Source organism: Notechis scutatus, chromosome 2, assembly GCF_049901735.1.
Source record: "Notechis scutatus isolate UNSWTSFEM ecotype Mainland chromosome 2, rNotScu1.2, whole genome shotgun sequence".
Lineage (NCBI taxonomy): Eukaryota > Metazoa > Chordata > Lepidosauria > Squamata > Elapidae > Notechis > Notechis scutatus.
The window spans coordinates 56,286,254-56,298,765 of NC_142010.1; the positions used below are offsets into that span (position 1 = coordinate 56,286,254).

Here is a 12,512-nt window from a genome sequence, read left to right on the forward strand (position 1 = left end):
TGCTCCTAGTTCCTTAAAAAAAAGTAAAAATTGAACATTAAAAATTGAAAATTAAAGATGATGACTATATCTTAATCACATCCTAAACTGTTTCATATTTTTCTCGTTATTATTTCATACTTTCAACTTCATTGACTTCCTATTTTTATTCCTTTTCTGTGCCTTTCATAATCTGACGAAAGGAAATAATGTGCTATCTATCTATCTATCTATCTATCTATCTAATTATATAATTACATAAATATATTCAGTGTGCTCAAGTATTCTTTGGTGGTGGGAGAAAATAAGGGGAGAGGGGGAGCCTACAAAAGCGGGGAGGGCGGGATCTCCAGGTGCTTCACCGTCCTTTGCTTGCCGCTTTTAAACGCCGCCGGGGCTGGAGGCGGTGGGGACGGCGAGCGAAGCGCCGGCAGTTGTAAAAAGGAGGAGCGGGGAAACGAAGCCCGCGGAGAGACGCTGCTAGGGAGCGACGCGATCCCACTCAGCCGCAGCGGACAGGCCAGCGGGTTAAGACCCGTCCTGCCTTCCGCCCCCTCCCCGGGGAGAGTGCGAGATTTTGCCCGGAGAAGAGGGCCAGGTCGCCCCCCGCGGCTCGGAAGCCCCGAGGGCCCGGGAGCCATGCAAGCAGCCACCGCCTCCATCCTCGACGTGTCGAGAACGGTGGTGATCCGCGAGGAGGGAAGCCAACGGCGGAACGAATCCGCGGGTGAGAAGCCGGCCGAGGGGCGGCGGGGAATGGAGGGCGGCAGCCGGCGGGGGAGCTGGTGATTGACCGACGAGAGTCACGATGCCGTTAGAAGGAAACGGCCCCTTCACCATATCCGGGGTTTGATATGCGGGACGGGGACAGATGGCGGGGGGCGGGAGGGCAGTCCGTTCTTTCCCCACGTTGCATCTGCGGGCATCCGTCGCTGCTCTGCTCTTTCCTCGCGTGGGGTGGCCGGTGGGTTTGGTGTTTCTGCCTTCTTTACTTTAGGCATGTCCTAACGCTGCCTATTAAAAGGTGGGATGGTAGGCAAGCAAACAACTGGCCCAAACATGTTTGTCCTTGGGAGTGGGGTTTCCCCTGAATTAAAATCCCCCAGTGTCTTTAGTTGAACCTTGCCACCACCGCCGCCACCACCACCACCACCACCTCTCAGGAGCCCTGAGAATAGGTACACGATGGCATCCTTCAATTCCCACCATCTCACCTGGAAAGATCAAATGTCAGGGTTGAAGAACCCGAGAAAGACCTACTGCTAATTAGAGTATTCCTCAGTGGGACAACTGTCTGTCCTTAATAAAAAAAAGCAGCTTGTTCTAGATAGACCTTGGTTGCCCCTTGATGCTCCAAATGACCTATTGTTTGTTGTTTTTTATTGATAGTATATTTTGTAAGCAAACCTCTTTCCAATTGTTATTGCTTTTGTTTCAACCTTCTGAGAGGCTCCAAGCTTAATGTCATCTGAAGATGTATGAAGTCACATTCGTAGTGAAGTTAAAGGTCTTCTGGTATCACACAATACTTAATGGGACACTGCCAAGAGGCAGTTTGATTTTTTTCCAGGAGGGAAAAGAGGTGGGGTAGAAATAACTAAGGAGAAGTTGCCTGAAATCCATTTCAAGCCCAAGGCTCAGGTTTGTTCAACAAGCCTACTTTGGTTTATTCCAGCAGGTAGAGAGTTCCCTCACTGAAATACATGAACTGAGCTTTTCAGTAGAGACAAATATGGAAAGAATCTGAAATCCACCATGCAATTCAGTTAATGAGCCCCTCATGTAATCTGTGAGAATAATGACAGGCCGGTGTTGAAGTGAAAGTGGTACACTGAGATAGAGATCTGCTTGTGGTTCATCTATCTGGAATTGAAACCAGCTTCTGGATTATTGGAAGCTTCTACCAGAGCAAATATATATATTATGTGAAAGACAACTGATTGGTTCACCTAACTTTTTAATTTAGTTTTCGTTGCCCTTTTTTATTTCTCTTTTTGTGTGTGAGAGAGATAGAAGTCCCTATCCTTCCCTGAGTGCAGAGATGAAATTTTTGGGAGAACTAGTAATGGGTTTTCAAAATCTTTGTGGCAGGCTGACCAAAATATGCCCAAACTAATTGATATAACTTATACTGTGTCTAGTTATAGGCAAGTGAAAAATAAGTAGTACTGGTATACTTACCATTAGCAGGGAAAGCTTCACACATTATCAGTATCGCCAAGGCTGGAGATCTAGTGTTCAGTTTATCTTAGTAACAATGAATTATGTAAACTATCAATGAATTATGGGAAACCACTGATTAATTAAAACCATGAGGGGTGCAATAGAAAAATATCCATGAACAGATCTGGTGGGAATCATGACATATTACAACTTGGAATGTATGGAAATAGCAAGCAGCATGAATAAATGAACAAAAGAAAAGAGAAAAAAATAGATTTCTTGTGTGCCTGTGGAATTAAGAGAAGAATGTAACAACTGAATGAAAATGTTCTGATCTTTTGCATTGATGAATATAAGCAGGGAAGTGGGAGTATAAGTTTAATTATTAATTAAAGAGCCAAAAATATGTCAGAATGTATGCATTTCTATCACCTAGGTTATGGGTGCATATAAAATTATGAATTCATGGTTGTGATATTTGCATATGATGTTACATTAAATTGTGATAATGAGTGAAGTAGGGGTGAATTTTGGGAAGTGAATGTGATGCCAGAATGTGTTAAATGATATGAATGGATGGAAGGGAATGAGATGAAAGAATGCAGAAAAAAAGAACTGGGCCATGGATAGGAATACATTCTTGTGTCCACTAAAAATATATATTATATGACTATGTTGAAAAATATTGAGGCGGACAATAGTTTCATTGGAGAAATGTTAAAATAAGGATATATGGCTGGTACATAAAGTGGATGTGCAATTTGGTTAAGGTAGGTGTGAAAGTTGCACTTCTTTTTGACATTTGAAAGAATTAGCATTGAGAGTATTGTTCCCCTGTACAAAGGGAAAGATACAGTAAAAACAAAAATAGTTTATTAAATGTGCCTGGGAACTGGCTGATCAGAATTCTGGGTATGAGAATTCTGGGTATGAGACACAACAGTGAACAATTTTGGAAAATGGACTGTGACTTTGTGTTAAAGATGGGGCTGGATCCTTTGCTCCTCAGATCATTAACTCATTTGGAAATGTGTGAACGTGAGAGAAGACATTTCCAAGTGTTTCTAGTGCTGAAAAGCCAAATTGTTTGCAGCAAATATTATATTGATTGTATGATGTGATTGACTGTTTTGATCTGATAATGAATGCACCAGACCAGAGAGGTTAGTTTGACAGATAAAATAGAACAAATGATTAAAGGGCAAAAAAAAAAAAAGTTTCTTCATGCTTCCTAAGGAAAGAAAAAAAATGTTCAAATGCTGGTAGAAAGGTACTAGAGCTAAATAGTTTGTGGTTAGTTCCAAAGAAGGATTTTTTTTTGGGGGGGGGGGGATTATGTAGGTGGGCATGCTCCTAGTTCCTTAAAAAAAAAGTAAAAAATTGAACATTAAAAAATTGAAAATTAAAGATGATGACTATATCTTAATCACATCCTAAACTGTTTCATATTTTTCTCTCTCGTTATTATTTCATACTTTCAACTTCATTGACTTCCTATTTTTATTCCTTTTCTGTGCCTTTCATAATCTGATTTATGTGGAAAGGAAATAATGTGAATATCTATCTATCTATCTATCTATCTATCTATCTATCTATCTATCTATCTATCTAATTATATAATTACATAAATATATTCAGTGTGCTCGAAGTATTCTTTGGTTTGGTGGGAGAAAATAAGGCCAAGCCTACAAAATACAAATGTATATTTCTTTTTTACATTTTAAACTACATTTTGCCCTCCCCAAGTTTTCATAGGGTTCACAAATGAGGTGTGGAACTGCTGTTAACCCATAGGGGGTGTGGAGAGTTGGCTTTCTTTTTTTCCAGATAAAACGTTGTCTTCCTCTGATTTTGACACTGATTTTGATATTTTTTTTGGGGGAAGAATCTTTTTCAAAGTAAAGCACATTCGTGTGGGCTCCAAATTGATTTTGCTGGAATAAAAAGCAGACGTTTGTTACCTAGTATGTTTAGGCGAACATGCAGAAAAATAGAGGCCTCCTTTGATTTGCCAATGTTATCTCAGAGATTAAAAAAATAAAAGGAAATGTGCATCCTTTTAAGTAGATTAAATTGTACCTTAACTTCCTTCTTGCTGCTGTACCAACATTTGGCTTCCTTTAGAATTTGTGCCATAAAGAGGGAAGTGATGTCAGTTGGGGTCAAGCAATAAGCTGGCTTCATGCAGGGAGAGGCAGTGTTGGTGAAGACTCTGACTGTGTTCATTAATGGAATGTGCCTGCAGACATGCCGTGCTATGGAGGCTAAGAATGTAGTATATTCTGAAAGTCAATAAAAAAAGTTTCTTGATACTTGGGACCGAGACTGTGGTACTGCTTTCTTGAGAAGTCATTTACTGAATTTCCAACAATTTCTGTTACTTTCTGTTTCTTCTGCTAAAATTGTGTATCTAAAACTCCATCATTGCCAAGGAAGACCTGTAGTTCAGTGTGAAGATGATGGAATAAGTAGCTTTCCTGCCTTAGGTTTAGAGCAGGGGTGGGATTCTACAAGTTCGCACCTATTCACTAGAACCGGTTGTTAACATTCTAAGCAGTTTGGAGAATTGGTTGTTAGAAGAAATTACTGGCCTAATCCTGTAAGAAAGGCAGGAAGGAAACATTATGGTGTTGCTTACAGAAACTGCCTCTCCGTTAACCCTTATTACATTCTTGGCAGGACTAGACTTCCTGTCTCAGGAAGATCTCTGGAGTTTTTTTCTCCTCCTTTGCTGGTACTTTGCTTGTGTGGAGTGACCATTCAAAGTTACAATGGCACTGAAAAAAGTGACATGACCATTTTTCACACCTACAACTGTTGCAGCATCCCCACAGTCATGAGAGGCCAGGCGAGGAGAAGCGTGCCTCATTGTGAGTGATATTGAGTTGATATAACATGACCACCAAGCCATGTCCACCCAGTCACATGACCACCAAGCCACGCCTACCACCTAAGCCACGCCCACAGAACTGGTTGTTAAAAAATTGAATCCCACCCCTGGTTTAGAGCTGTTTAGATTGGATGTTGCAATGCCAAGCTGATACTAGCTTAGCATGGCAACTGCAATTCTAGATAGTTCTAAATCAGGGAGCATATGCTCATGTAGCGATTGATTGATTAAAAAGAATTAAGAGAGTTTTAAGTATATTAAAGTATATATAATTATACATTTTAATTATATATAAAATGTATAATTAAAATGTATTAAAACATCACACTAATATGAAAACAGCAAAATCACAGCTATGGCTATATTTACTATAAATAGTCTATTGTAGATTTTCCATTCTTAGGAGATCCTTTTCCAATCTTGCATCCAAAATGAAATTAATCCTCGTTGTCAGCATGTCACACAGAAGCTACAATAGATATTTATAGTAAATATAGCCTTTTGGAGTAGTAGCTGTGGCTGTGGATTTGCTGTTTTGAGGCCACTGTGTCCTCAAAAGTGAGTCTTCTACCAATTTTCACAATCAAATTCATAATGAGAAAAATAGTTTGTCAGATAACCAGGTTGTAACCTGCTTAAAATGTTGGATTGTGTCTGATATATATCTGATCGACAGTGGCCTTGAAGGAAAGCAGGAGGAGGACCTACCTCTAAGACGACAATCAAAACAGAGCATGAGTCCTGGCCAAGAAATGTAACACAGAATAACAGAGTTAAAAGGGACCTTGGAGGTCTTCTAGTCCCACCCTATGCTCAAATGTCTCAGCAAACCCTTCCTTAGTTCATAGAAGGGTAGAAGGATGAACTCATTCTGACTTGCAAGATTTTGTTACTAAATCTTTACTATAAAAGTAGTAGTAACCTGCATGGCCTTGGTTTACTAGTCTGGGCTATCTTGAAAGGCTGATAGGATCTTCTGTCTTTGTTTGAACATGTATTGCCTTTCCTTTAACCAAGTAATATCACTTGTCTTATATCTGTCAAAGTATTTAGAGAGTAGAATATTTGACACTTTCTTTAAAGATGGCTACTATTGTCATACATTATATGTCAGTGTATTATTTGTCATGGCTTTGCTATAAAGCTTCCCTTGGCTCAGTCCTTATCTGAGTTACATTTGCTTTAAAAACAAATGTACATTAGAGTGTGTGAGGCTTTTGGTCATCTTTATATAATGTTTTTAGTTTAGTTGTACAATATGAAGAACATCTTATTCCAATAAAGAAGCAAATACACTGTCCTATATCAGACTTGCAAAGAAGCAAATATCATTCATGAGCATTGTTCTCTTACAATATCCATTCAAACATTTAGCATTTCTTGTTTGAAATCAATCAAAAATAGAGATTGTCGCAATCTTTGCTGTCTTCTAGAAATATAAAATGAAGAAAGATGAGATCTTCATTCCCAGTATGAATACAGAATGTACTAGAATTCTCCTAAATTAAGAAGCAATAATTTAACAATCAACTATCATTGAGACATATCATCTAAAATATAACTTGTTAACATTTCTTTGTCAACTGTTTTAAGGCCCTCATCAAATATTGTTCCAGATCAGGAGACTCCAAACTTGGCAACTTGAAGATTGTGGGTCAACTCCCAGAATTCATGCGGGGTGAGGAATTCTGGGAGTTGAAGTCCACAAATCTTAAAGTTACAAAGTTTGGAGACTCCTATCCTAGAGCCCAGATGGGCTAACTTTGAGGGACTAAAGACTCCATAGGGCTTTGATGGTCATTTGCCTCTTGTCTCCATTAGAAATTGGAAAGATATGGCCAGGAAATCATTAGCGTGTACCTTTCCTCTTTATGGCCTCCTGTAATTTTATAAGATTATGCATGTAAAAAAAAAATCCTGCAGGGAAAATGAAACCAAGTGTATTGAATATCCCTAAAATTATAAATAGCACACAAGCAAAAAATGTTGGTGATATCACACTGAATCCATTATGGCTCTTGTTTGGCAAAACCCATTTTTTCCCCAGAATATCTGTGTATATTCTGTGGCTTTTTCATGGCTTAGTTGAAGAGAGAAAGATCTGCCCAGAGGAATTCAGGAGTGGACCTCATATAAATCTGTCACTCGAGCAATGAATAAGGGATACTGCAAGCAGTTCAACAGTGCCAGGAAAAAGAAAAGTTGCCTGCTCTTGCCTGAGAAAGGAATTAAAGCAATGGGCCCTTGTGGCTGTATTGACACAAATTTTAGTGGAAACCCTATGCAAACAATTTATGATGAGAATCTGAAAAACCCTTTAGAGAGGGAGCCAACCTGGGCTCTCAGCCTTATCTTCCCAAAGGCAACCACATTATCACACTCTGGAAGAAGACTGAATAAACACAGTACCATTTGGTGACAGCTTAATTGCTTTTGAGAAGAAAATATGCTCTCTTTATAAAGCAATGGAAGTAGAATTTTGGTATTCCTTTCCTCAAGGATTGATGAATACATAGAATTCCCAGAGGATGTGTGATAGTTTGAAAGGATAGCAATTGCTAGAAAAGCATATTTGTGTGTGACAGGTACACATACACATCGTACCCATGAAGTGACTGCCTCTCACCTTGTCAAGAAAACAATCTGTCCATATGCCTGTAATCTTCAGAAGTCAGACTCGATTCAGGGAAACCTGCCTAATTTAAGATCATACAGTAATAATAATACATTTTCCTCCACTTGGTTTTCTTGTTTTTACTGTTGTGGTTTTATTATTGATGTGAGACTCCCAAAATCGTGTGTTACAAGATGGGTAAATTATAAGGTATAAGCCTTATAAATCAATCAATCAATAAACCCAAATAGGCAAGCCTCCTAGTGTACATAATATTGGACTACATCTCCCAGATTTTCCAACCAATATTACACGGGTGCCTAATATACACAGAAGTGCATACTCAATAATCGAACACATTCTATTAGTTCAATATATCCACATTTTCTCATGTTTAATGGGATGAGTCCTAGAAAGCCCAACCTTCATTTTGCTGAAGGTGAAGAAGGCTCTATGGATCCTTATCAGATATGCCAAGAATGCCACTCATGGATGCTAATAGAAAATCCCTACAGATCCCTTCTTGTCGCGTCGAGCGACCGGTCTGTTGTTTCGATCTTCCGGCTTGTCGCTGAATCCCTTTCAGAAAGCAATTTAGTGAGACCCTCGCAAGGGTGAAGTTTAGCGGAGCCCTCGCAAGGGGTGAGTGCGAAGCACAAAGAAAAAGACACGAAACAAATGATTTTTTCAGGTGAGGCAGCACATCGCGCCTGGGGCAGATGGAATTGTCCCGCGGCCCCGATTGCTTTGCGCTGTCCTCTTTTATTGTGCTGAATCAAAGAAGGGGGTGCAGGGGGATAGCAGGAAGACAAAGAAGTTACAAAGTTAATCATTGAAACCAGGCTACGTGATACAAGTAACGAACTTTGTGACTGATACTTTCAGGCAAACATGTCTTAATACTGAATACACATCTTTTAGCTGACACAGACTTCTGAAGTTAATCCTGTCAGCTTCTTTCCTGTCAGCTCAGTGGATTTTGACCTGAGAGGTATACGTGCTGGGCAGGATTTGTCCTATGGAAAAATACTAAGGCAGAATAGCCACAATTCCTCCTTTTCTTTATTTTTGTGCTCAAGATTCTAGGTAGAGTCCTTTCTCCTCCCGAGTAGTCCCATAAGGTGGCAACAAACCCTTCGGTTTGTTGATGCCTTGCAGAACCAACTCATACGAGGAAAAGTCCTCATCCCCCAAATCATGGCTTGGCAGAGTTAACAAAACTTCTTTGGGAGAAAAGGAGTCATTAGTGTCTATTTGCTCCTCTGACTCTAGGTCAGAGTACCATTCCAGCAAAGGTTTTTTGACAAGATCTTTTGTGAGAAAGCTAACCGTTTTTTGAGTATTGTTAACTTCATTATCAAGTGTATTCAAACGATCCCTCAAAAATGTAAGTAAACGTTCTAATACACATGGACCAATAGTACATGCAAGAAGCAATAGCACAAGAGGACCTATTAAAGCAGACAATAGTGTGGTTAACCAGGGAAAAAAATTATTCCCTTCATCTCCTTGACCATCCCACTGACGTCCTCCCCAAGTAAACCCAACCATCCATTGTTTTCTTGCAAGTGTCTTTCCTTGTGCAGTAAAAGTGATTCTGAGTGGATTTATTCTCTGTCCACAACAAGGCCATGAAGAGCAGGAATGCCTTGCTTGGGCACGGGTAATATGAATATAGTCATTTTTGGTAGGTGCTTCCCACCAGATATGACCTGTGGATACACAACTCCATTTTTTACAATATCTGTCAACTACCCCACCGCAGGCAGAACGAGAAGTACCAGTATTGTGAGCAGGGCAAAAATATAATCTATAGTTGTCAGCAGGTGCTGGAGAACAGGAGCCTTGCTTGTCCCATGTATCAGCTTGCAATTTTTTATCTGTGAATTTTTCTATTCCTGTTCCCATTTCAGCAAAATCCATGAAAAGCTGAGGAAACCATGGCCATCTAGTATAGTTAGTGGTGGTATTTAAAATTTTTCCTTGAAAGTCAAGGATAGTCCAGGTATAAGTTTGAGGTTGATGTTCATTTGTAGAAGATGATTGTATGCTTCGAGGAGTGCGATGATAGCCAAATCGTGGAATAGCATGAGATGCAGACTGCTTAGAGATGGAGCTGTCACCAATGAAGGCAGGATACCGAAGATGGCGAGCTCGAATGAGAGCCGTAGTCTTGCGATGAGTGTCATCATGGATGAGGTGGCGTCTTCGCACGACAGGTGGTTTGTAGCGATCAGGAACCCAGGAAGATGGATGATGCAATATGCAGTTGGTGACATCACAGGGTGGAAAGCAGCAACGAAGATGCCATCGTAGTTTGTCTCCAGGAAAAGTTGTCTCAGAATTAGCTTGAGATGGCAATGTAAGGAAAACAGAAGATAGTGGAGAAGATGCCACTGAAGGAGTGGAAAGCAATAGAACAGTGTGATTGAAATAGGTGTGATTGTGAAAAAATCCCAAGCAAGAATAAGAACCTATAGTAAGCTGAGTGACATGTATAGTTAAAAATATTAAACAAGGAGAATAGTAATAGTGAACAGTTATGTCAGAAGTAGGAGAAAAGAAATGACCGTTGTGTTGGAAAACATAATTACATGCAGGAAGGAGATTATCTTTAAAAACAAAGTAACAGTGTCAGCAAGGAAAGCAAAAATAGCATCAGGAGATGCCCTAAATTGAGAAAAGACAGGAAGTATTGATATCAGAAGAAAGATTAGAGTTAGAGTCAGGTTTGCCATGGTAAGGTCTGACACAGCGAGCAGGAACCCAAAGCACTCGATCAGGAAGTTGGACAGCAGCGTAACCCTTTCCCCAGGTGATGAGCTGTGCAGGACCTTTCCACGCAGGATCTGGAAGCTGTGTCGTACGAAACCTATGCCAGGTGTGTAGAAATGGGAGTGAAGGCGATGCACCCCTAGACAGAAGTCACACCGTGGAACCAGAAAATCGAAGAGATCCCGGACGAATCGAGGGATCCCGGACGAACCCCCAGCTGTCGCGTCGAAGCGATCTGTTGTGATACATAGAATTCCCAATTTAATGAGACCCTGCAAGGGTGATAGTTTGAAAGGATAGCAATTGCACAAAGAAAAAGCATATTTTTTTCAGGTGTGGCACAGGTACACATACACCCGGCGGCCCGATTGCTTTGCGCTGTCCCATGAAGTGAGGGGGATGCCTCAAAGAAGTTACCTTAATCAAGAAAACAATCTGGCACAACTTATGTCCATATGCCTGTAATCTTCAGAAGTCAGACTCGATTCAGGGAAACCTGCCTAATTTAAGATCATACAGTAATAATAATACATTTTCCTCCACTTGGTTTTCTTGTTTTTACTGTTGTGGTTTTATTATTGATGTGAGACTCCCAAAATCGTGTGTTACAAGATGGGTAAATTATAAGGTATAAGCCTTATAAATCAATCAATCAATAAACCCAAATAGGCAAGCCTCCTAGTGTACATAATATTGGACTACATCTCCCAGATTTTCCAACCAATATTACACGGGTGCCTAATATACACAGAAGCGCATACTCAATAATCGAACACATTCTATTATTTCAATATATCCACATTTTCTCATGTTTAATGGGATGAGTCCTAGAAAGCCCAACCTTCATTTTGCTGAAGGTGAAGAAGGCTCTATGGATCCTTATCAGATATGGCAAGAATGCCACTCATGGATGCTAATAGAAAATCCCTATACATCCCTTCTCAGCTTGAGATGGGTAAGAACATTTGGATTTCTTGTTTTAATAAGAAAGTGCCCTTTTGCGGTGCCTGGACGTTGTGGGGCCCTGGATGAGAGACAACTGAAACCTGGTAAGACAGAGTGGCTGTGGGTATGCAGAGCCTCGTGATCTGGAGGCTTCTTGACTTTAGTTCTGGATGGGGGTGGCACTAACCCAGACAGACCTAGCGCACAGCTTAGGGGTTCTAGACTTCTGCTTGAAGAGCAGGTGGCAGTTGTAGCTAGGAGAGCCTTCGTACAATTTCATGTGGTGTACCGATTGTGCCCTTTCCTGGATTGTGAGACCCTGTGCTTCATCACTCATGCCCAGGTCAGCTCCCGCTTAAGTTATTGCAATGCACTCCACAGGGGGATACCACTGAAGTGCATTTGGAAGCTACAATTGGTCCAGAAAGCAGCAGCACAGTTTGGTTTTAGGTGGCACGTGTAATACCACTGTTGTGTAAGCTGAACTGGCTGCCAATCTGCTTCCAGGTACGATTCAAGGTGTTGGTTATTATGCTTAAAGCTCTTTATGGCATGGGTCCAGGATACCTGCAGAATTATCTTTCCCCAATGGGATTGGCCTGCCCCACTCGCAAGTGCTGGCAGAAGGGGCCTATTGCAGATCCCCTCTGCCAAGGAATTGTGGCTGGTAGGATCCAGTAGAAGAGCCATTTCTACCACGGCTCCCACCCTTTGGAATATCTTGCTGCAGGAGATAAGATTCCCCCCCTTTTTAGCCTGTAGGAAGGCCCTTAAAGCCTATCTGTGATGGCTGGCAAGGGGTCCTGAAGGAGAAGCTGCTGATGGGAGGTGGTTGATACGCTAATGATGGAGACATGCCACCTCTCCCCTCCAAAACCCTGTTTTTTTAACTTTGTCTTAACTTTTCTAATTTTAATTCACTTTATGTTTATGATTGTGGTTACATGTCACTTATCCTGATGTAAGCTGCTCCAAGTAGCCTGAACCAAGACATGGGAAGCAAATACATTTGATAAATAAATAAAATAAAAATAAATTTATCAAATGCCTTCATAACCTGGGATGGAAAGAACATTAGGCCTGGGTGACTTCTGGCCAATTCCTCTGTCACAGCCTGATCTGCCATGCAGAATGCTGTTCAGAGGA

At 40.7% G+C, this 12,512-nt stretch overlaps 1 protein-coding gene across 1 annotated transcript in view; it reads left to right on the plus strand.

Annotated features, from left to right (window-relative positions):
* Positions 1-411: 411 nt before the first annotated feature.
* Positions 412-12,512, plus strand: part of SUSD3 (sushi domain containing 3) — a 57,355-nt gene continuing 45,254 nt past the window's right edge. The window contains exon 1 of the mRNA XM_087954787.1: positions 412-706. Coding sequence (XP_087810913.1) covers positions 619-706 — 88 coding nt within the window. The 5' untranslated portion in view covers positions 412-618. The remainder of the gene's footprint in view (positions 707-12,512) is intronic.